This window comes from Dendrobates tinctorius, unplaced genomic scaffold (assembly GCF_039654945.1).
Source record: "Dendrobates tinctorius isolate UK_male_01 unplaced genomic scaffold, ASM3965494v1 ptg000011l, whole genome shotgun sequence".
Lineage (NCBI taxonomy): Eukaryota > Metazoa > Chordata > Amphibia > Anura > Dendrobatidae > Dendrobates > Dendrobates tinctorius.
This window is the reverse complement of record NW_027361679.1, coordinates 83,586,390-83,609,886: the sequence shown is the minus strand read 5'-3', so window position 1 is coordinate 83,609,886 and position 23,497 is coordinate 83,586,390. Positions and strand designations below refer to the sequence as shown.

The following is a 23,497-nucleotide window of genomic DNA, read 5'->3' as shown; positions in this document are numbered from 1 at the left end:
GCAGAGTCCTGACTTTTTTGTAATGATTTTTGTATAAAACTGTGCACTTAAACCTTTCTACGACCATACAGTTTCTCATTTTTGCATTTGTTTCAACGCATCTGTCAACATGACTATCCAGGTCAGTACAACTGCCACAACACCAAACTTTTATGGTGGGGTGGAGTGGTGTGATTCCCTCCCCCCTTTTAATATTTTAGTAGTGGAAAAAAGACCTCACAACATTTTCGGTGTCCCATCTACTATATAATCATCTAATTCTGTCTGTCTGTAACGGAAATCCCGCGTCGCTGATTGGTCGCAGCCAGCTGGCTGCGACCAATCAGCGACAGGCGCAGTCCAGCTGTAAAGTGGCGCGGCATTCGAACGACGCACACCACCGCTACCGTCGGGTCATCTCCTGCCGCACGTAGGTCAGCAGCGATGCAGCCGGGAGATGACCGGCGCAGCACTCAATGTGCGGATGGTACCCAGGGTCCGGAGGAGAGGAGACTCTCCTCCAGGCCCTGGGTACCATAAATCTAAAAAATTGAATTAAAATAAAAACTAGTGATCACCTTCCGTCAGCCCCCGGACTCTTTCCTTCCTCTCACCACGTGCTCAGCATCTTTCGGTCTCAGTAATGCTTTGCGCGAAAGACCGTATCTCCAGTCCTTCGCACTAAGCATTACTGGGATCGGAAGATGCCGGGAGCGTGGAGAGGAGATCGGGGGCCATCGGAAGGTGAGAATAACTTTTTTTTTTTTTTTTTCGTTTTTTACTTTCTATCTTTTACTATTGATGCTGCATAAGCAGCATCAATAGTAAAAATGCTTGACAAGTGTGACCAACCTGTCAATCACATTCCAAGTGATGCTTCAAATCGCTTGGAATGCGTTTGAATTCCGTACGCGAAAATCGCGTGAAAAGCGCATGCGAACTTGCATGCGTTTTCCCACGGCGGGAATTGCAGAAATGCTGCGGAAATTTCCGCAGCATTTCTGCAACGTGGGTATTTAGCCTCATTGTGACACGCAGCAGCGACCAGGCCCCCACTGTGAGATCACCGATCGTGGTGGATCGTCCTGGACCATCTTTTGACTGTCGGTCTCCCGCTGGCCATATTCTAGAATACCCGATGCGTTAGAATCGAGCCACCATTTAGTAAGTTATATTTTGATGCAGCTTTGTGAGGACTTGTTTTCTTTATGAGCTGTAGTTTTCAAATATACCATTTTGAGTTACATATGACCTAAAAAGGTATGAAATACATTTTATTGTATTTGTTGGAAAGAACTGCAGTGACTGACTCTGATTCTTATTTTTTTATTTTCTCTTTGGTGTTCAACATATGTTTTAATTGGCTTGATATGTGATAGGCCAGACTTTTATGAATGCAGTGATGCCACTTATGGTTTTTCTTTATTTTGCCATTTAAAGGGAATCTGTCACCCTTTTTTAGACTATGAGCTGCCGGCACCGACATCAGAGGCTTATCTACAGCATTACAGAATACTGTAGATAAGCCCCCGATGTAAACTGAAAGATAAGAAAAAAGTTAGATTATACTCATCCGGGGGTCCGGTTCGATGGGTGTCACGGTCCGGTCCGACGCCTCCCATCTTCATACGATGACATCTTCTTTCCTTCCTGTCGTTGCTCCGGCACAGGCCCACTGCTCTGCCCTGTTGAGGGCAGAGCAGAGTCCTGCATTGCGCAGGTGTCGGGAGAGTTCCGGCTCCTGCGCACTGCAGTGTTCTGTTCTGCCCTCAACAGGACAGAGCAGTGCGCCTGTGCCGGAGCAACGACAGGAAGGAAAGAGGACGTCATCGTATGAAGATGGGAGGCGCCGGACTGCGACACCCATCGGACCAAGAGCGGACCGCCCCTGGGTGAGTATAATCTAACTTGTTTTTCTTTATCTTTCAGATTACATCGGGGGCTTATCTACAGCATTCTGTAATGCTGTAGATAAGCCTCTGATGTCGGTGCCGGCAGCTTATAGTCCAAAAAAAGTGATAGATTCCCTTTAAAATTTGGGGGTGAAAAAATGTGTGGGTTTTTTTTTTTTAAACTTGTTTCTTAGTCGCCCGATGGACAGCAGCGTGCAACCGCTTTATCGCTTATACTAGATACAGAGGTATTGTAGTATTAAGTGTGATCTCACTTGAATCTCGGCCTATAGCTGACCTTTAGATGGTAATAACGGGGACCATCTGGTGTTCATGGCTGCCATTGTAACCTATTGGTCCCGCATCGGGTGCCAGTGTGCACATTAGACGGTAATTGCGCTATTTAAATGCCGAACACCACTATCGGTGATTGACAGGGGCAGATAAATAGTTAAGCGCCAGTGATCATGGCGAACGCTGTTCATGTCTGTTATGGGCAAATGCCAGCCAGGTAATTTATTGATTTTTTTTTTTTTTTTTTTTTTTTTTTTTTTTTTTTTTTTTTTTTTTTTTTTTTTTCTTCTCCCCTCTAGGTTGCTGAGACGTGCCAGCTTGCCATTCAAAGGATAGAATGGCTTCAGAGTAACCCGGATGCCCCTGATGATAATCCTTTTTTGTCAGTGGACCCTGCTCCTCCTGCTGAGGAAAGAGATGTACCAAAACTGCGCGCCATCTTGGTAGATGACAACTTACAGCTATTTGAGCGCTATCGTGCCATGTTTGCTCTACGAAACATTGGAGGGAAGGATGCAGTTCTGGCATTGATAGATGGTAAGCCATTTCAGAAAAATATGCTATCTTTTATTTACTTTCATTTTTAACATAAAAATGAAGCTAACCCCTTTCCGACATTTGATGTACTATTCCATCATGTGTTGGGTCCCTATCTTCGATTCAAGCTTGGAAAGTGAGATTACATCTTTCCTGCCAGGTAATATGCCAGGACATAGCGACAATCAAAGAATAAAAAATCCACAGCACCTCATAGCAATAGAGGCGCACGTCAATTTCAGAGAGTCCTTCCCGGAAAATATCCAGATATCCAAATAAATGCAGACAGTGCCTCAAAAGTTGGTGAAAAATTCTTTCTGTTCCTTAATTTTGCCATCTGTGGTGACGTTTCAATCTTACATGATCTTGAGAAACAACATGTGCTTGAAAAAGATCCTGTAAGAACGAAACATCGCCACAGATGGCAGAATAAAGAAACAGAATTTTTCACCAACTTTTGAGGCGCTGTCTTCATTTTTTATTTGGATGTTTTACAAAGCGGTCATCTGCCTTTCAGAGCAGCAAATGGAGCTAAACCCCTATTAACGATTTAAATGCAATGGTCCATATCTGACAGTAGCATTTAACCCCTTCCCGACCCATGACGCCTACATTGGCATCATGGTATAAAGCACCCTCCTGCGGGTCGGGTGACCGGGGTCAATGAAAGGTCACACGACTTGCAGGCGCAGGACCCTTTGTGCTTTGCCCCCCCTGTGGCTACGATCGCTCTGATTGGCTGTTTCACTTTCAACAGCCAATCAGAGTGATAGTAATATTTCATGCAGTAGCATCGGATCGGACATGGCTGGAGACTGCAAACGGAACCCCCCCCCCCTTACCGGCTGGCAGGGGCGGTTGGACCCCGCTACCAACTGACGGCAGCGATCGGCCGCCGCCGTCACGATCTGCTCCCCCCTGCCTTCCGAGTACCCTATGAGTCCCGCTCTGGCTCCCGTCGTCCCGGAGCATGGGCACCGCCATTTTCCAAAATGGCAGGCGCATGCGCAATGCGCCCGTCGAATCTGCGAGCAATTTATTTTTATTTTCTGTTAGGGTTGGGGGTTGGAATTAGGGTTGGGGGTTGGAATTAGGGTTGGGGGTTGGAATTAGGGTTGGGGGTTGGAATTAGGGTTGGGGGTTGGAATTAGGGTTGGGGGTTGGAATTAGGGTTGGGGTTGGAATTAGGGTTGGGGTTGAAGTTGGGGTTGGAATTAGGGTTGGGGTTGGAATTAGGGTTGGGGTTGGAATTAGGGTTAAGATTAGGGTTAGGGGTGTGTTGGGGTTAGGGTTATGGTTAGGGTTGGAGTTAGAATTGAGGGGTTTCCACTGTTTGGACGCATCAGGGGGTCTCCAAACGGGACATGGCGCCACCATTGATTCCAGCCAATTTTGTGTTCAAAAAGTCAAATGGTGCTCCCTCCCTTCCAAGCTCTGCCATGCGCCCAAACAGTGGTTTACCCCAACATATGGGGTATCGGTGTACTCAGGAAAAATTGCACAACAACTTTGGGGGTCTAATTTCTCCTGCTACCCTTGGGAAAATAAAAAATTGGGGGCTAAATATTATTTTTGTGGAAAAAAAAAAAAGTTTTTATTTTCACGGCTCTGCATTATAAACTTCTGTGAAGCACTTGGGGGTTCAAAGTGCTCACCACACATCTAGATAAGTTCCTTAAGGCAGGGTTCCCCAACTCCAGTCCTCAAGGCCCACCAACAGATCATGTTTTCAGGATTTCCTTAGTATTGCTCTGGTGATAATCACTTCACCTGTGCAATACAAAGGAAATCTTGAAAACATGATATGCTGGTGGGCCTTGAGGACTGGAGTTGGGGAACCCTGCCTTAAGGGGTCTAGTTTCCAAAATGGTGTTACTTGTGGGTTTTTTTCACTGTTTAGGCACACAGACATGGTGTCCGCTAACGATTGGAGCTAATTTTCCATTCAAAAAGTCAAATGGCGCTCCTTCCCTTCCGGGCCCTGCTGTGCGCCCAAACAGTAGTTTATGACCACATATAAGGTATCCGTGTACTCAGGAGAAATTTCCCACCAAATTTTAGGATCCATTTTATACTGTTACCCATGTGAAAATGGAAAAAACTGAGGCTAAAAGAAAATTTTTGTTGGAAAAATTTCCATTTTTTCTTTCCACGTTGCTTTAGTTCCTGTGAAGCACCTGAAGGGTTAATAATATTCTTGAATGTAGTTTTGAGTAGCTTGAGGGGTGCAGTTTTTAGAATGGTGTCACTATTGGGTATTTTCTGCCATATAGACCACTCAAAGTGACTTCAAATGTGAGGTGGTCCCTAAAAAAAAAAAAAAAAAAATGGTTTTGTAAGTTTTGTTGTAAAAATGATAAATCGCTGGTCAACTTTTAACCCTTATAACGTCCAAACAAAAAAAAAAATTTCTTCCAAAATTGTGCTGATGTAAAGTAGACATGTAGGAAATGTTATTTATTAACTATTTTGTGTCACATAACTCTCTGGTTTAACAGAATCAAAATTTGAAAATTGCAAAATTTTCGCCAAATTTCCGTTTTTTTTGACAAACGCAAAAATTATCGACCTAAATTTACCACTGTCATGAAGCCCAATATGTCATGAAAAAACAGTCTCAGAGTAGCTAGGATCCGTTGAAGCATTCCTGAGTTATTACCTCATAAAGGGACACTGGTCAGAATTGAAAAAATAGCTCATAAAGGGACACTGGTCAGAATTGCAAAAAATAGCCAGGTCATTAAGGTCAAAATAGGCTGGGTCATGAAGGGGTTAAAGCGCACAAACCAGGGGCTCACTGTTCATAACAATAATCGGCATTCTGCCCATGATCTAACAAGCTTGTGTGTCAGTGCAGCACTGACAATTTATATAGCACTGCCAATGCTTTATAAACTAACAGCAACCAAACTGCAAAAAGTGAAAGTCTAATAGGACTAAGTAAAAAGAGTGGAAAAAATAAGTTGTTAAAATATTTATCGCTGCTTCCGTAATAACTTGACCTATAACTGTCCCACTCCTTCAGTAAACACTGTAAAAAAGGCAAAAAAAAAGTATGCTTTATCATACCGCTGAACAAAAAAACGTGATAAATCGATCAAAAGGGCGAAATGTAAATAAAAGTGGTACCGCAGAAAGTGTCATCTTGTTCTGCAGAAAAACAAGCCTCCATACAGCTCCATCAGTGGAAAAATAAGTTATAGCTCTGAGTAAAGTGATGTAAAAAGGTTTTTTTCTATAAAATAGTTTGTGTAAAAGCAACAAAACCTAAAAAAAAAAAAAAAAAAGCTGTAAATGGGGTATCGCTGTAAGCGTACTGACTCGAAGAATACAGTTTCCTCATCTATTATACCACACGCGGAACAGCATAAAAGAAACCCAAATTAAAAAAAAATTCCTGGATTGCTGTTTTTTGTTCTAGGTCACACAAATCCGAATAGAAAGCAATCCAAAAATGTAATGTGCCAGAAATTGGTACAATAAAATCGTCAACTCGTGTCGCAAAAAAGCAAGCTCTCACATGACTCTATTGGCATAAATGTTAAAATTAAAGCTCTCAAACTATGGCGATGCAAAAACTAGTTTTTGCAAATAAAAAAAAATCTTTGTGTGACAGCAGCCAAACACCGCATCGGCCTGAAGAATACGAGGAACGGTGTAAAAAATAAAACCAATTCTTGAGATGCTGTTGATTTTGTCTCCCAAAGATCGCAGTAAGGCTCTGCTCACATTTACCCTGCTCTGAGAGCTTATATCGGGGTTTCTGTGTAAATCTTTGAAATACTTGATTCAAACAGAGCTCGCGGCGGAAGATTGCCTATAATGAGGCAGATGGAGGCACTGTGAACGCTGTCTGACCTGTGATCCGGCGGTATGCTTCTTTTTAGGTGTGCATAAAAGGGCTATCGACCTCTGTTATATGCCCTTTTGAAAAGGACATTGCTGAACAGAGGCAAGACTGAGTCCAGAGTAACTCTGCTGCCTCATTATAGTGAATGGATCCCTCGGAGGTTTCATCGGAATCACGCCACTTGGAGATTTAGATGGAAGCCCCAAAGTAAGTGCTCAGCATAGAGGGCAAGATAAATGTTCCCAATATAAAAAGCTTCAACTGAGTCCACAAGAAAAGCAAGTCCCCACTCAGGTCTGTCATCTGGGGATTCCACGTTACTGGTAGTACAAAGGCTCTGGAAAAGTGCTATGGCTCTTCGGCCCCCAAAAGAAATCAACCTAGCTCTGCGCTCACTTCAGAGCCCCACAGTGTGCTTAAATCACATTTAGTGTCGACATATTAGTAGGAATATCTGTAGCAATGAGAGCCCAGCTAATTTAAGGGTGCTTGTCTCCAGAAGCATGAACTGGGCATAATGTATTGATCACTACAATAGCAGATTTCCAATTTTCACTCGGCAACATCTGATTTCTTGTTTCTGGAAAACACCCATGGAGTCTACACCTGTTGATAAATTCCCATGGAAGTAGTCTGCTCTTCTAGCATTCAGGCACCCTTTATATGAAGTCTGCAAACTATTCTAGGAAAATCTGCACTCCAGAAGGCAAATGGCACTCTTTCCCTCCCGAGTCTCGTGTGGTTAAGCAGTACTGTACAGCCACATATGGCATATTGCCATGTTGAGCAGAAATTGTGTGACACATTTTGGTGCCATTTTTACCCATTTCCCTTTGTAAAATGTGGGGCTAAAGCAAAATTTTGTTGGTAAAAATGTAACTATTTTCTTCTCTGCCCAATTGTATGAAATTCTGTGACCCATCTGTGGTGTCAATGATAACCGCACCCCCAGATGATTTCATTGACAAGTGTAGTTTGTAAAATAAATTACATGGCACGCTCAAATTATTCCAACAAAATCTGAACTCCAATATGGCTCTTCTTCCCTTCTGAGCTTTCAACTGTGCCCCCAAAAATAGTTTTCAACCGCATATGAGGTATCGGTGTACTCAGGAGAAATTGCCCAACAAATAGTATGATCCATTTTGCTACTGTTAGCCTTATGAAATGCAAAATTTGGGGCTAAAAGAACATTTTTGTGGTAAAAATGTGTTTTTGTTTTTACATTTTTTTATTTTCACAGCTCTACGTTATAAACTTTTGTCAAACACCTGGGGGTTATCGGCACGCTCATATGAAATTTCACAACATAATTTCGGGTCTATTTTCTCCTGTTACTTTTGTAAAAATAAAAAATTTGGGGTTTAAGTAAAACTTTTGTGGGGGGAGTAAAATGTTAATTTTTTTTCCTTCCACATTGAATTAATTCTTGAGCATCCGAAGGGTTAATACACTTCTTGAACTTTTAATCTTTCCATCTTCCTAACAAAAATTCACTGCATCTGCATCATTTTTGTAACAATGTAGACATGTGGAAAATGTTATTAACCGTCTCGTGTGACATACCTCTGGCTTAAGGTCATAAGAATTAAAATTTAGAAAATTTGCGAAATGTCAGAATCAGTGGGGGGAACCATTGAAGTGTTCCAGACTCATTACCCCAGAGTGACACTGGTCAGAATTGTAAAATTTGGCCTGGTCATGCAAATGAAAAGTGGCTTGGCTGGTGAAGGGGTTAAATAATAAAAAAATGTATGGAGAGCCCAACAACAGGCTGTTATATGGATTAAAATGATACCTTGGTTGATGAAATCTGTCTTGTGGTTGTTTTAATCTGTATTTGTAGTTTTCAGTTGAGATTCTTGTGCTTTGGGGTGTTCATGTGGTGCTCTGCTTACATATTCATCTTTTTGGGCTTATGACAGATCACTAATCCTTTAGTGACCTGCTCTATATTTTTGATACTGCATGTCATATTGTAGGTTTTTAAAAAAAAAAAAAAAAAAAAAGTTGCATTTATCAAAATGGTGACGGTGCTATAGCATGGGGGGGAGCAGCCATCGCACCATACTTCCGATGCTTGCTTCAAAGTGTCCAGCTCTGGGGACACGCCGGATTTGCTACCGAATGACATGGCCAGTTGGGTCACATAACCGGAAGTGACTTCCACCGATGAAGCCAGAAGGAGGGGACGTACCGAAGTCTGCTTGCTTTTAAAAGGCAGTGGAGTGGTAAGTGGCACTCCTAACAGCTTAGGCGGTGCCCTGTAGGTGTGGAGGAAGAACCACCACCATATTAGCAGCCAAGGAGACAAATTTCAGAAAGAGATGCAGCAGGACAAAGCTTCATCCCGGCACAGCGGACGTTCCGGCAGCAGATCTACACAGCATAGCAGGATCTCCAGTTTCGTGGATCAATCTACGGCATTCAGAGAAAACCCATCAGTGGATTTGATCCCTCCTTCTAATCCGGTACCCACGGCTGCATCTGATTGGTAAATGATCTTTGCGAAAGTTCACTTTGTAATTGGGGGTCCCCCTTTTCTTAATTTAGGGTGAGAAATGCTTGGCTAAAACAAAGCACAGTAGTTGCCCAATCTGTAATGAAGATTTGCCCAATACCTGGGGGAAAAGACTGACAATAGTGCATAGAGCAGATGCTTTGTGAGGAGACCCCAAATTTCACCTCCAAATTAAGATCTGTAGATCAGGACGGGGGTCAAAAATGCCTTTAAATCCCTCTTCCAAAGGGTAGTATCCCTCAAAAGGGAATCTTCTTTTGATGATCCTATATCCATATCCTGGGACAAATCCCCGAAGTTGGACATGGCTAGTGCTATAGCTTCTAGGAAATTTGCCCTTCCCTTTTGAAGACAAAAATAGCAGAGTCCTACCTTGACGAACTCTGGGAAGCATCAGGAGGCAGTCTAAGACCTGCACAGCTAGGTAATTGATGATTTCGTTAGTCCAATTAGAGAAGCCGCTTCGGGATAGGGTATCTAGGGATAAAATTCTAAATTCATTCCCTTAAAGCGAGGGGCTGCGGCTTTCCTGGCTGATTCAGGTAGACTGTCTGTCAGATCCGCAGCCTTCTCCATTGCATCCCGTAGAGCCCTCTGGCTAAGTGTTGGCCTGGGGACACCAAAACAAAATCAAAATTCTGTTCCGTTCCCTGTGAAGGCGAATTTCTGTTCGGGTCAACATAAGATGACGCCCTCGAGAAAGTAGGAGATAGAAAAAAGGGATTTCCCAACCTTCCTATTCCCTCATACATAAAGTCTGCTCAGAGTAGGACATTTTTTCGTAAAATGCCCCCTCTAACCCCCCAATCAGGATAGGAAGTCCTCCCAGTGATGGTCTTTCCCAGGTGGGAGGAAGACAATCCCTCTTTCTCCCGGCCTGGGAAAAGATTTCCAGGAGCTCTTGGATATTGAACCTAATAGTCGGGCCTAAAGTTATAATTCCTCCCAGTCCCAGGCCCAAACTGTGTTGTGACTCCTCTGCGGTCCTCTCCAGAGTAACAACTGGCCCTGTAACACAGGGTAATAATCTTTATTTTTATATAGCGCTAACATATTCCACAGCGCTTTACAGTTTGCACACATTATAATCGCTGTCCCCGATGGGGCTCAATCTAAATTCCCGATCAGTACGTCTTTGGAGGTACTAAGTTTAGTGGACAAAGCTGTCCTCCAAAAGATTGCCCTTTAGGGAAAAAGAAGGATTCTACTCCCTTATGTTTCTGGTGAAGAAACCAGGTGGATCTTTCAGGACAATAGTCAACCTGAAAAAGTAAAACAATAATGACTCAAATGTTCAAAATGGCTTCAATAAAAACTGTCAAAATGCTGTTTCCAGATTGCTTTGACAGTTCTGGATCTGAGGGACTCTTATCACTAAAGAGTATTAGAAGATCCTCAGGGTAGAGGTCTCCATCGGGGGGGGGGGATCGGATACTTTAGTACAGAGCTCTCCCCTTTCGTCTTGACGGTGGCTCTTCAAGTGTTTACCAAGCTGGTGGCAGAAACGATGGCATACCTGAGGGAGCAGGACATCTTAATTTGTCCCCTACCTGGATGACTTTCTAGTGATGGGCAACTCGATCCAGCACTACAAAGCTCTGCTAGAAAGAGCCATGACCTCTTTAGTGAGCTTAGGATGGGTCTTAAAATTTAAGAAAATCGAAGGTCGATCCAAAAAGGGTACAGGAGTTCCTGGGGCTTGTACTAAACTCCAAAAAAGTGTTGTCCCCTCCTCCCCCCGCCTGGAAGACAAAATAGGAAAAATTACAGGTCAGGTGTTGAGAGCATCGCAATACCCATGTGTGATTTTGAGGAAAGCCATGTCCCTGCTAGGTTACCTAACCTCCTGCATGCCAGCAGTGCAGTGGGTCCAAATACACACCAGGGATCTTCAGTGGGATATCTTGGGATACCAGGTTTCAGTAGGAGGATGTATAGAAGGACAGATGACTGTCTTCAAGAACTATTCATTCCCTGGGTTGGTGACAAAAAAAAACTAAAAATTTGGCCAAAGTTCCTTGAGTAAGCAGAGTTACTCGAGTCGTCGCCACAGTTGCAAGCCCCAGTGGTTGGGAGGGGCATATTTGAAAGACACAGATGCTCAGGAAGTCTGGACAGGGGAGTAGAAAATGGTTTCCCTAATCAGGAAATAACTTTTCACAGTCAAACAGGCTATGATAGAGTTCTTGGGTATTTTCAGACAACCAGGTGCTGGTAATCTGAACCACCAGGGCGACACCAGGTCTCGTCCTTTGATGCATATAACAACCTAGATTTTCAAGATGACAGAGACCAATTTGCTTTCTCTGTCGGTGCTCTACATACGGGGGGGGGGGGGGGGATGGAGAGTTACAAGGCAGATTTTTTTTTTTTTTTTTTTGAGCCAGACCCAGTTGAAACAGGACGAGTGGCTTCTAAAACCGTGCATATTTAGACAGTTTGTATAGATGTGGGGTCTCCCAGTTATTGATATCTTTGCCAACAGTCACAACAAAAGGGTAGAGACTCTTTGCTCTATAGAGCCTTGGGGGAATCTTCAAGCTCTAGATACTTTCATGATTCCATGGAATCATTCTCTGGCTTACATTCCCCCACCCTCGATCATCCTGATCCCGGTAGTCCTAATTAAAATCAGAGAGGACAATGCAATGGTAATTCTGGCCAAAAAGTACTTGGTTCTCCTGGCTGAGGATGATGTCCATCACCGACTCTTGGGTGCTGCCAGAGATCTCCCGGGGCTGGTATTATCATCCACAGGCAGAAAGTTTACACTTGACAGCATGTTATTTCAGAGGGCACTATTGAGGGACAGAGGTTATTTCCCCAAATTTGACTTGTACGCTACTGCAGAGTAAAGACGTCTCCACTCAGGCCTATGGGAAACCCTGGAAGAAATTCCTGTCCGCCTCAGGAGTCAGAGTCCAGGACGGGGTTCCAATTACTTCCATCCTAGAATTTTTTTTTTTTTAAAAGGGTGCCTAGTAGCAAGGCCCTACTCTATAATCCCTTTTGTAAGGTTCAGGTGGCCGCATTAGGAGCCCTGTATAATCATGATGTGGCGGGCAACCCTTGGGTAGCTAGATTCATTCGCGCCTCTGCTAGATCTAGACCCATGGCTAGCCAGAGATTACCACTGTGGTATCTGAATTTAGTACTATCAACCCTAACCAGTTCCCTCTTTTGAGCCCTTGAATTCCACTTCCCTTAAGATTTTCTCTCTTAAGACAGTTCTTCTAGTGGCATTGGCATCAGCCTGCAGGGTGAGCGATATTCAGGCCCAGTCTGCAGGCTCCCCTTCACTTAAATTTTAGCGTATAGAGTCATGCTTAAACCTGACCCTGCCTACCTAAGGTCGCGTCACATTTCCGTAGATCTCTAGAAGTAGTACTCCCATCCTTTTGCTCCAGTCCCAAGAATGCAAAAGAGGAAAATTTCCATACATGAGACGTGCAAAGGTGTTTTGTTCAATACCGAACAGCCACCCAGAGGTGTAGGATGGATAGGTCTCTATGTTCTCATGGGCCCAGAAAAGGGCTCAAGCACTTAAAAAGGACATTCATTGGCAAGGAGGATAATTGATGCAATCTTGCTGGCCTACTCGTGTAGTGGGAATGTTGTCCAGGAGGGATTTAGAGCTCATCCTACAAGAGCGGAGAAGTCGTGTTTCTATAGAACAGATCTGTGCAGCTGCCACATGGTCATCTTTCTGCCTTTTACAATCTCTACCGGCTGGACCTAGCCTCTTCCTCTGATCCCACCTTAGGGAGAAGGGTTCTGCAGGCTGTGGTCCCTCCCTATGATATCTCTGCAATTCTGTCTGTGGTGCTGTCATGGGGAAAGGAGAAAGACGTAGCTACCGGTAACAGGATTTCACAGAGCCCATGACAGTACCCATATATTTCCTCCTGTCACGAATGGGTGAACACGCGCTTTTTTTTTTTTTTTTTTTTGTTCGTATGTGATTTGTGTAGGTCACATGGTGTTTCCTTATTTGTATTATGCTTAAAATATTATTGTGATAACTAGGAGGTTGACTCGTGCTCAGTTGACCAACTAATGCAAGGGAGAGGTACCGCCCTTTTATCTGTAGGTTTACTGTCCTTGAAAGGATGATCCCCTCTCTCCGTGGTGCCATCATGGGCTCTCAGAAATACCGTTACCAGCAAGTAACTACGTCTTTTTATTTTTACTCCAACATGATGGTGCATGTGCAATATCTTCTATCGGCAAGTGATTCTCTCAATATGCACATGTGCCACCCACTGTGTTCAAAGGACCAGTTTTGAAGTGCGTGCAAAGAAGGAATCGCCGCCAAACATATCAACACAATCCCCACAGGAAATTTAGTATTAGCCATGATACAGTAATGATTTCTTCCCCAGTGTGCCATCAATGTATTAAAATATATCATGAAGATTAATTTACTGGCTGCCTACATACTAAGATTGGAATAGGGTGAGATAGTATATGTACAGTATTTACAGGTGCATCAAACCTACACCAGCAGATGACATGGCTCACAAACCATCATTGATTGTGGAAACTTCACACTAGACCTTGTAAATCAAGGTCTCGGAGTCTGGAGGAAGAGTGGCGAGAGAGAGGGACTCCAAGCTGCTTGATGTCTCTTGTGAAGTTTTCACAATCTGTGATGGTTTGGGGAGCCATGTCATTTGCTGGTGTAGGTTCACTGTGTTTTATCTTGACCAAAGTCAGCACAGACGTCTACCACGAAATTTTAGAGCACTTCATGCTTCCCTCTGCCAACAAGTTTTTTGGAGATGGAAATTTCATTCTCCAGCAGGACGTGGCTCCTGTCCACACTGCCGAAAGTACCAATTCCTGGTTTAAAAACAACGGTATCACTGTGCTTGATTGGCCAGCAAACTCACCTGACCTTAATCTCTTAGAGAATTTAAGGGGCTATTGTCAAGAAGATGAGAGACACCAGACATAGCAATGCAGATGAGCTGAAGGCTGCTATCAAAGCATCCTGGGCTTCCATAACACCTCAGCAGTGCCACAGGCTGATCGCCCCCATGCCATGCCGCATTGAGGCAGGAATTTGTCAAAGGAGCCCTGACCAAGTATTGAGCGCATTTACTGAACATACTTTTCAGTAGGCCAACATTTCAGATTTTAAAATCATTTTTTCAAGCTGGTGTTATCTCAGTAAATTAGAATACTTTATAACAACATTTTGGTTTTCATTGGCTGTAAGCCATAGTGATCAACATTAACAGAAATAAACACTTGCAATAGATCACTCTGTAATGACGCTATATAATGAGTTTCACTTTTTGTATTGAAGAACTGAAAATAACTCTTTGATATTTTAATTTTTTGAGATGCACCTGTACATAGGGCTATTTAATATAGGATTCATCAGACACCAAATAGGTATCTCATTACATTTTATCAGCTTCTATACTATCAAACACATTATGCTACTGCACAGACGATATAACCTTTGCTCATGACAGAAGAAAGGCTGCAAAGGTGTGACCAGCGCCAATACTGTGGTATTGTTGACCTTGACAAAAGATGTATTGATGTAAAGATTATTTTTAAATATTTATATAGCTTTAATATTGCTAAATGTCAGACCTGTCTCAATGTAGTTAAAAGGGTCCAAGACTTGGATATTGATGAGCTACCCTTAAGATAAGTCATCAATATCAGATCAGTAGGGGTCTGACAGCTGGTAACCTCAATGGTCAGCTGTTGGTCCTGTGGTAGCCATGAATGGTGTACAAAGCCAGAGAACCACAAGCGCCATACACTATATGTAGTGGTAGTAGTGGAAAACTACCACTACAGTGTTGTGTACCCCTATTAGCTACCCAGCAGCAAGACCTATAAAGTGCTGATTAGTGAGGGGGCCTGGTGTCCTATACCCACCAGTCTGATAGTGATGGCTTGACCTAAGGCTCCTGGAAAACTCTTTACTTACACAAAGCTGGTTGGTAGGTGGGTCTTACACTTCAGTCAAGCAAGGGATGAATTTGTTTATAGGTCTCCATTTGATTATATGTATTCTCTATGCAGTGCTGTGTGTATATAATACATTTTTCTTTATTTCAGGTCTACAGTGTGGCGGTTCACTTTTCCGTCATGAAATTGGATATGTCTTGGGTCAAATGCAGCATGAAGCAGCAGTTCCAGGGCTTGCGGCAGCATTGGATCGATTGCACGAGAATCCAATGGTCCGCCATGAGTGTGCTGAAGCATTAGGATCTATTGCTCAAGAAGACTGTCTAAAAGCACTTAGAACACACTTGGGGGACCTAGAACAGGTGGTTAGGGAGAGTTGTGAAGTGGCCTTGGATATGTATGAATATGAGAACAGCGGAGACTTCCAGTATGCGAATGGTCTTAGCCAAATCCAGGAGCTGGCCTCCTAATTTGGGAAACTAAAGAACGCTACTTTTACAAGCCTTGAACTTTTAAAATTTAAAAAAATGTAATATAGTTTCCAGTACAGGATTAGTTTATTAAATTAAATATTGTACTTTGTTTTCAGGAGACACAATCCTACTGAAGCTACACTAATATCTGTGCTTAATGCATAATGACAAAGCATTGTTATTCAGTAGGCATATATAGTAATGGAATATCTTGATTTGTCCTTTCTGATCAATTCTTTAAACAAAATGAATGTAAATAAATGCCTACAGTGTTTTACAATGGTTATTGATTTAGTTTCATACTTTGCGTGCCACCATAACTCACTGGTGTCTGGGCAGTGCACAAGGTTTGACATTTGCTTGCCACGGGGGGAGGGAGAGGGTTGGATTGGTTTTCAGTGCCGCTGGGGAGCATAACCAAATTTATTTTCCTGCTTAAAAGGCACACTATTTTGCTTTTATTCCTTTTTTTTTTTTTTTTTAAATACGTGGAGTTTAACAAATTTCAGTTTTGTGAGGACTGAAAGAGTAGTAATAAAAATATCTGGTGCTATTTCACACACTGCTGAAAGTTGAAGCAGCCTGTCTGGATCAGACAGACCGCGTGGCCAGACTTGGTCTGGCTGACGCTACAGCGGCCCAGAGAGAGACTTTGTCAGGAAGACGTGCGATTCGTGAGACAGAGCAGCAGCACTTGTCAAATAGTCGCACAGACACCTTAGTGACTGTTCCACCAATACAGTGCTTGTCACCTCCGCGCCAGACAGAAGTTGACCCATGAATCCTGAACTGCCATTGAAGATATATTTCATGTTTTGCATTAAGTAATGTATCCATTTGTATATAATTGACTGTAAATAGTATTGTGAATGCTTTTGTCCCTGTGATTTACTTGCATTAATAATCTTTCTTGTATTAACCCTGTTAAGTAAGTAATATTATAAATAATAAACGTGGCCTTCCCCGTAATGTTTTGCATTTATCACATGATTTAGTATGGCCGTGGCCATTTTAGGAGTTTACAGCTTAGGTGGAGGTGACCAAAGCACAGCTCATTACACATAAAGATAGGAAAAAGGCCTACATTTCATTATGGTGAATAGTTGCAGCACTGAGCACATTAAAAGTGAGGGTGGTAGTGCATATCTGGGTAATAATCCAATTACACAAATGATCAGGAAGTGATGGACCTGCAGAGTCTGTGTGATCATGAATTGATTGATCTGTAATATATGCAATAGCTTTAATACTAGCCATTTTTGTTTTATTCTTCATACACTGAAAACAAGTAGGGCCGTTTAACCCCTTCACAACCCTGGACTTATCCATACGTCCGGGCGATTTTGCGCATATTGAAGTTGTGCGATTGCCATCAGGTGTTGCGATTCTGATAGCGGTGAGTGTCGGATGTCAGCTAGGAGCGGTGCTCACACTTGTCCCGGCAGTTTCACCCCTTATAAATGCCGTGAGCTTTATAAACTTTGTTGGTATTGCTGCAATTGCACTGACCCAAAGAATAAAGCTGCCTAATCAATTTTAACACATATGAAACGGCTTAATAAAATAAAAACCTTTCCTGAATTGCTGGTTTTTGTTCATTTTGCCTCCCAAAAACCGGAATAGAATGTGATTTAAAAAAAAAAAAAAAAATTGTGCCCAAAAATGGTGCCAATAAAAACTTCAACTGAGCATGTACATAACGTACAGCTCGGATTCATCTCGACTGAATGCCGAGGTCCTTAGATCAGGAACAGAACAGACATTTACAGCACATACTGCATTTTACTACTGAACCTAATTTATTATATATTTTCGGAGTCTGTCCATTTTATACTGACCCCGCACCCCTGACTATTACAAAGGCAGTTTGCAATTTTCTCTGAGCAGCATCCACTGCTGCTTGTTTCTGGAAAATGCCCATGCATTTCTGTAGAGATGAGAGCCCACCTAATTTACAGGTGCATGTCTATAGAAGCATAAGCTGGGGATAACATACTGGTCACTATAAGGTACTGGTCACTACAACGGCAGTTTGCAATTTTCACTCAGCAACAACATCCACTGCTGCTTGTTTCTGGATAACCCTTTATGAAGTCAAAATTGGCACTACACCTGTAGTTAAATTCCCAAAGGGGTATAATATCCAAAATGGAGTCGCTTGAGGGAGGATTCTGCTCTTCTTGCACTTTATATTGAATCTGCAAACTATTTAGGAAAAATCTGCGCTCCAAGAGGCAAATACTGCCCCATCCCTCCCGAGTCACTCCGTATGGCTAAACAGTACTGTACAGCCACATATGGGGTATTTCCACTTTTTATATGAAATTGTGGGACAAATTTCGGTGCTATTTTTTACTAACTTCCTCGTGTAAAAATTTTGGTGGTAAAAATATAGTTATTTTTTTTTCTTCACTGCCCAGTGGTATAAAATTCTGTGACACGCCCGTGGTGTCAATATGATCAATACACTTAGGATCACTTATGGGGGTTTCTGCTGTTCTGACACCTCAAGGGTTCTTCCAATGGCTCATGGCACCTCCAACCCAAAACAGTAAAATCTGCACTATAATATGGCACTCCTTACCTTCTGAGCTTTGCACTGTGCCTGAATAGTATTTCCCGATTACATGTAGGGTATTGGTGCACTTAGGAGAAATTTTTACAATGAACTGAGGTCTATTTTTCCTAATTAGCCCTTAGAAAAATTAAAAACTTGGGGTTAAAACCACATTTTAGTGGTAAAAATGGAGTTCTTTCTTCACCGCCCAATTGTCAAAAATTCTGTGAGGCACATGTGGTGTAAATATGATCACTGTACCCATCTATGAATTCATTGGGGGCATAGTTTATAAAGTGAGGTCACATATGGGGGGGGTCTACTGTTCTTTCACTTCAATGGCTGTGACAATGTGACATGGTACCCTAAAACCATTTCAGCAAAATCTGAAATCCCATATGGCCCTTCTTCCCTTCTGAACTTTACAGTGTGCCTCAAAAGTAGTTTTTTACTTAGTTTGGGGTATTTTTTTTTTTCCATATAGGCTCCTCAGTCACTTCAAATGTGATGTGGTCTCTAAAAAAAAAAAAAAAAAAAAAAAATGTAATGGGAAAAAAGAGATCACTGGTCAACTTTTAACCCTTCTAACGTACTGCTGTAAAGTAGACATGTTAACTATTTTGTGTAACACAACTTTTTGGTTTAAGGGCATAAAAATTAAAAGTTTGAAAATTGGAAGTTTGGCAAAAATTTTCACAAATGCAAGTCATATAAAAGAAATTTTACCACTATCATGTAGTATAATATGTCACAAAAAATACAGTCTCCGAATCAGTGTGGTCTGTTGAAACGTTCCAGAGTTATTACCATATGAAGTGACACTGGTCAAAATTGTAAAAATTTGGCTTGTTCAGGAAGGTGAAAAGAGGCTTGTGGGGTAAAGGGGTAATACCCATTTTTCCGAATTTTGCTACTGAACAAAAACCCTGAAACCAAACCACATTTTCATAGATTACATTGACTGAAATAAGACACCTTATCTCCAGCTCCACCTTATCCTCCTTATAGCTCATATAACACAATTCAGTTTACCCAGATTACCACTCAAATCCTCTAATAGATACCAATCCGAATCCACAAAGGCGCTCAATAAGTCTTGAATTTCTCTGGTGGTCAGTGACGTTTCTATAAACACTCTCCATTTTTTTTTTTTTAAAAATGTCATTTTATCTGTATTTCTGTTTCTCTTTTTTCCAAAAATAAGACTGATGTTAAACCTTCCTTGAGCTCTTTTATCCCTGGGAGAGTTTTAGCTAGCCAGTGTTGCAGAATTAGACGTTTTGTCACCATTGCAATGGTGTGAAACAAGTCATGTAGCCTCCCTCTCTTGTTTTACCCGTCGTAAAGTGAAACGGCCAACATAATGGATCCACTTCTACCCATATCCCACATATCTTCAGATACATATCCTGGACTTTTAACCAGAGTTCTTGTGTCCTGGGGCATTACCACAATCCATGTTCTGTGTCTGCTTTGGGCATTGAACATTTTGGGCAACTTGTCTGCCTATCAGGATTCTGCGGAGTCGGAGGTATATTGAAACCACATATTGTTTTATGCATTATTCTGAACTGACTATCTCTCCATTGTTCATTGATGATATGCTTTCTTACCAATTCCCAGCCCCGCAGAATCTTATGCTCAAGTTCTTCATCATGTATATGTTTTTCCCATTTGTGAAATATTTTGCCCTTCCCTGAAGGGCGTAATATGTCCCTCAGCATCCCATATATTGAGGTGATAGATATTTCTCCAATGTCTTTGGTAACCAAGTCCTCCCATACTTCTGAATCAATTTCCTTCTTCACATCCTGAAGGAGGTCTAATACATAATGCTTTAATTGACTATATAGCATCAAATGAAATCTCGGCAGCTCAAATTTGTCTATCACTTCCCATCCCATCAACCAGTGGCCTTCTTGTAGATGTAGTAAGTCCCCTAACGTCTGTATACCTTTCCCCAACCACTCTGTGTATAGTTTTGTTTTCTCTTCCTAATCTAAAGGCAGGAAATGTCCAAGGATTCTGGTGTTTTGACACTCACCACGACTTTTAGGTTTTTTTTTTCTTACTGCCTTCCATGTGGCAATGGTATCTTTACATATTACCGAATATTTAATGTTTGGCAGTATGTGTGACAGCGGCGTATGTAGCAGCACCATCAGGTCCTATAAGTCACAAAATTCCGTTTCCAATTTGTAGTCAGTATATCGCCCCGTTTTTTTTAATCCAGTCTATTACATTCTTCATTAAACACGATAAATTATATCCCCTAATATTTGGCAATCCTACTTCCCCTCCCTCCTTTGTGTGCATTAGAGTTCTTATAGCCAATCTCGCTCTTTTACCCCTCCAGATGAATTTAGAAAAGGCCCTGTTTAATCTGAGAACATCTGCGTGACAAATTAACATTGGGATAGTTTGCATTGGGTACAGTAATCTTGCAAAGCTTGTCATCTTGATTAGGTGGCAGCGACCCAGCAGCGAGAGGGGTAGATTTCCCAACCTCTCCAACTCCTTCTCTATTTTGTCTATGATAGGCTTATAATTGAGATCATAAATCTGTTTTGGCGTTCTCCCCAAATAAATTCCCAAGTACTTTATAGATGTTGTCGCTGTCGGGATACCCATTATATTACTCTCCTGGCCACGTTTTACCTCACTCCTCATGAACAGAATCTCACATTTAGACTTATTTAAACGAAAGCCCGAGAATTTTCCAAACTTTTCAATTTCAAGCAGCAACATAGGGAGATCTTCCTCTGGGTTGTTCATGAACAGAATTATGTAATCTGCAAATAGAGCATTTTTGACTGTCTCATTTCCCACCTTTTATCCCTTTGTAGGAACTGCAATCACTTAAATATCTCAACATAGGTTCTATCGCCAAATTAAACAGTAAGGGGGACAGCGGGCACCCCTGCCTCGTTCCCTTCAGCTCGAAGGCATCTGAGAGAAACCCCGGCGTGTATACCCTTGCTTTGGGATTCTGATATAGTACCGCCAAAAATTGTCTAAACAGACCTACCAGATTTATTTTATCCTACGCTTGACCCAACCATGGCCACCTCACATTATCGAACGCTTTTTCTGCGTCCAGTGTGACCATAGCTGAATCCTCTCCCTTGTCCAGATGCTTCCCTCTAATCTTGTCTAGCAATAACATGGCTTTCCTTATATTAGTAACGGCTGATCTTCCCTTCACGAAACCTGTTTGTTGCTTTGATATCAATCTAGGCAGTATCCTAGCCAGCCTGTCTGCCAATATTTTTGAGAGAAGTTTAACATCTTGATTTATTTATGATATCGGTCTATATCCCGAAGGGTTTTCCAAATCCTTCCCTCCCTTCGGGAGAAGCTTTATGTAGGCCGTATTCATCCCTTCTGACATAGCTTCCCCTTGCAAAATGTGATTATATAAATATTTAAGCGTGGGAACTATTTTCTCACTCAGCGCCTTATAAAATGAACCATTAAATCCATCGGGCCCTGGAGCCTTATTGGCCCCCAGTCCTTTTATTGCCATACTAATTTCTTCCTCCGTGATGCAACCATTTAAATCCTGTAATTCCTCCGTCAGTTTAGGGATATCAACTCTACCCATCCTTGTATAACCTAGCCTAGAATTTGCCCAGCACTCTGTTTATATCTTTGGGATTAGTCAGTCGTTGTCCTTTTTTTATCTCAAATTGCCATTATAGATGTACCCACATATCTTCCCCTAGCCAAATTAGCCAGTATTCTCCCTGCTTTGTCACCATACCTATTTAATTCTACCTCCCAGTGATTTCTATATAATTGCTCTCTTTTTTCCACCCATTCTTCAACATTTTTTTTTGCCCGCATCCAATTATCTTTATCCTCATCCAGTAGTGAGTTCTTATATTTTGTATAGCTGCTCCTAACTTCGCTGCTTGTTGCTAAGTACTGCTCTTTTATTCGTTTTTTTATTCTCTGCATGTAAGCCATGATGTTTCCCCTTATCACCACCTTCGCTGTTTCCCAATATAATCTAGGGTTAGGTTTGTGCTCCTCATTATACATTGCAAACTCTGTCCACCATTCCCCCATCCGTTTCACAAAATCTTGCTCTTTTGTCATGTTTCCTGTAAATCGCCATAGATAGTCCGTCCCTTTCTGATGTGCGTCAGCTAAGTCTAGAGATATAAGGCCCTTTTACATTTAGCGATGCACCAGCGATCCAACCAGCGATCCGACCCGGTCAGGATCGCTGGTGCATCGCTAAATGATCGCTAGTGAGCTTTCATACAGAAAGATCTCACAGCGATGCAGCAGCGACGCAGCGCACGATACTTACCATTCACACACAGCGATCCTGCGTCCTCCCGCCCACCTCCACGCGTCGCTGGACGTCACAGCAGGAAGTCTCAGCAGGAAGCGCCCGACGTGAAATGGAGCCGGACATTCTCGCGCGATCAGCGATGGACAGCGGGGAGCCGGTCGGAGGTAAGTATCACACATAGCGATATCACTAGCAATATCGCTATAACGTCACAAAACCAGTGACGTTTTAGCGATATTGCTAGCGATATCGCTTAGTGTAAAACCCCCTATAGGACTATGATCAGATATCACCATGTCCTCAATATTGACATCACACATTTTGTGTAGTATCTTATCTGACAAAGAACATGTCTATTCTCGACCATGGCTTGTGTGCATGAGAGTAATGTGAAAATTCCCGATCCATAGGGTGAGATGTTCTCCACGCATCTTTCAGCTGCCAATTCGATATCATATCTTCCAAATAACCTTTTTTTCCCCTATGTCTCTTCCCTTCTCCTGGACTTAATCTTATTAGGCTCCCTTTCCTGTCCTCTTCCTCCTTAAGCACCTCATTACAATCTCCTCCTATGATTATGTTGTTACCACTATCAGCCAGTATTTTGTTCTGTAAGGATATATAAAATTTCTTTTGATTTATGTTCGGGGCATATATATTGTACAGGGTAATACTCTCATTATTTATCTCTAATTTCAAACGTATTAACCTACTCTCCTGGTCCATTTCTACGGATGAAACTCTGTGTGCCAATGCTTTATGTATAAGTATTAGGACTCCTGCTTTTCTGTCTACCGAGCTAGAACCATAAACTTCTCCCACCCATAATTTCTTCATTCTAAAAAAGTCTTCTTTACCCAAGTGTGTCTCCTGAAGCAAGGCTATATCTGCTTTCAATCTTTTTAGGTGACGAAGTATCATCATCCTTTTATGTGGTGAGCGCAACCCTTTTATATTCCATGTTATTAATCTAACCATTTTTAATTGCAAAATGGTTTCTTTTGCGAGGACGTGTGAAGCTTCTCCCTCTCAGGTATGGACTGCCAGTCAATGTCATCTCAGTCAGTAATAAATTAATTAGTACAATAGCAGTGGACTCATGAACTTTACCTTCCCTCCCTCCCTTTTTTCCCCCCTTCTCATCTCACCCTCTCTCC

At 42.1% G+C, this 23,497-nt stretch overlaps 1 protein-coding gene across 1 annotated transcript in view; it reads left to right on the top strand.

Moving 5' to 3' along the window:
- Positions 1-15,762, top strand: part of DOHH (deoxyhypusine hydroxylase) — a 40,391-nt gene extending 24,629 nt beyond the window's left edge. The window contains exons 3-4 of the mRNA XM_073543984.1: positions 2,465-2,702; positions 15,158-15,762. Coding sequence (XP_073400085.1) covers positions 2,465-2,702; positions 15,158-15,477 — 558 coding nt within the window. The 3' untranslated portion in view covers positions 15,478-15,762. The remainder of the gene's footprint in view (positions 1-2,464; positions 2,703-15,157) is intronic.
- The last annotated feature ends 7,735 nt before the right edge of the window (positions 15,763-23,497 follow it).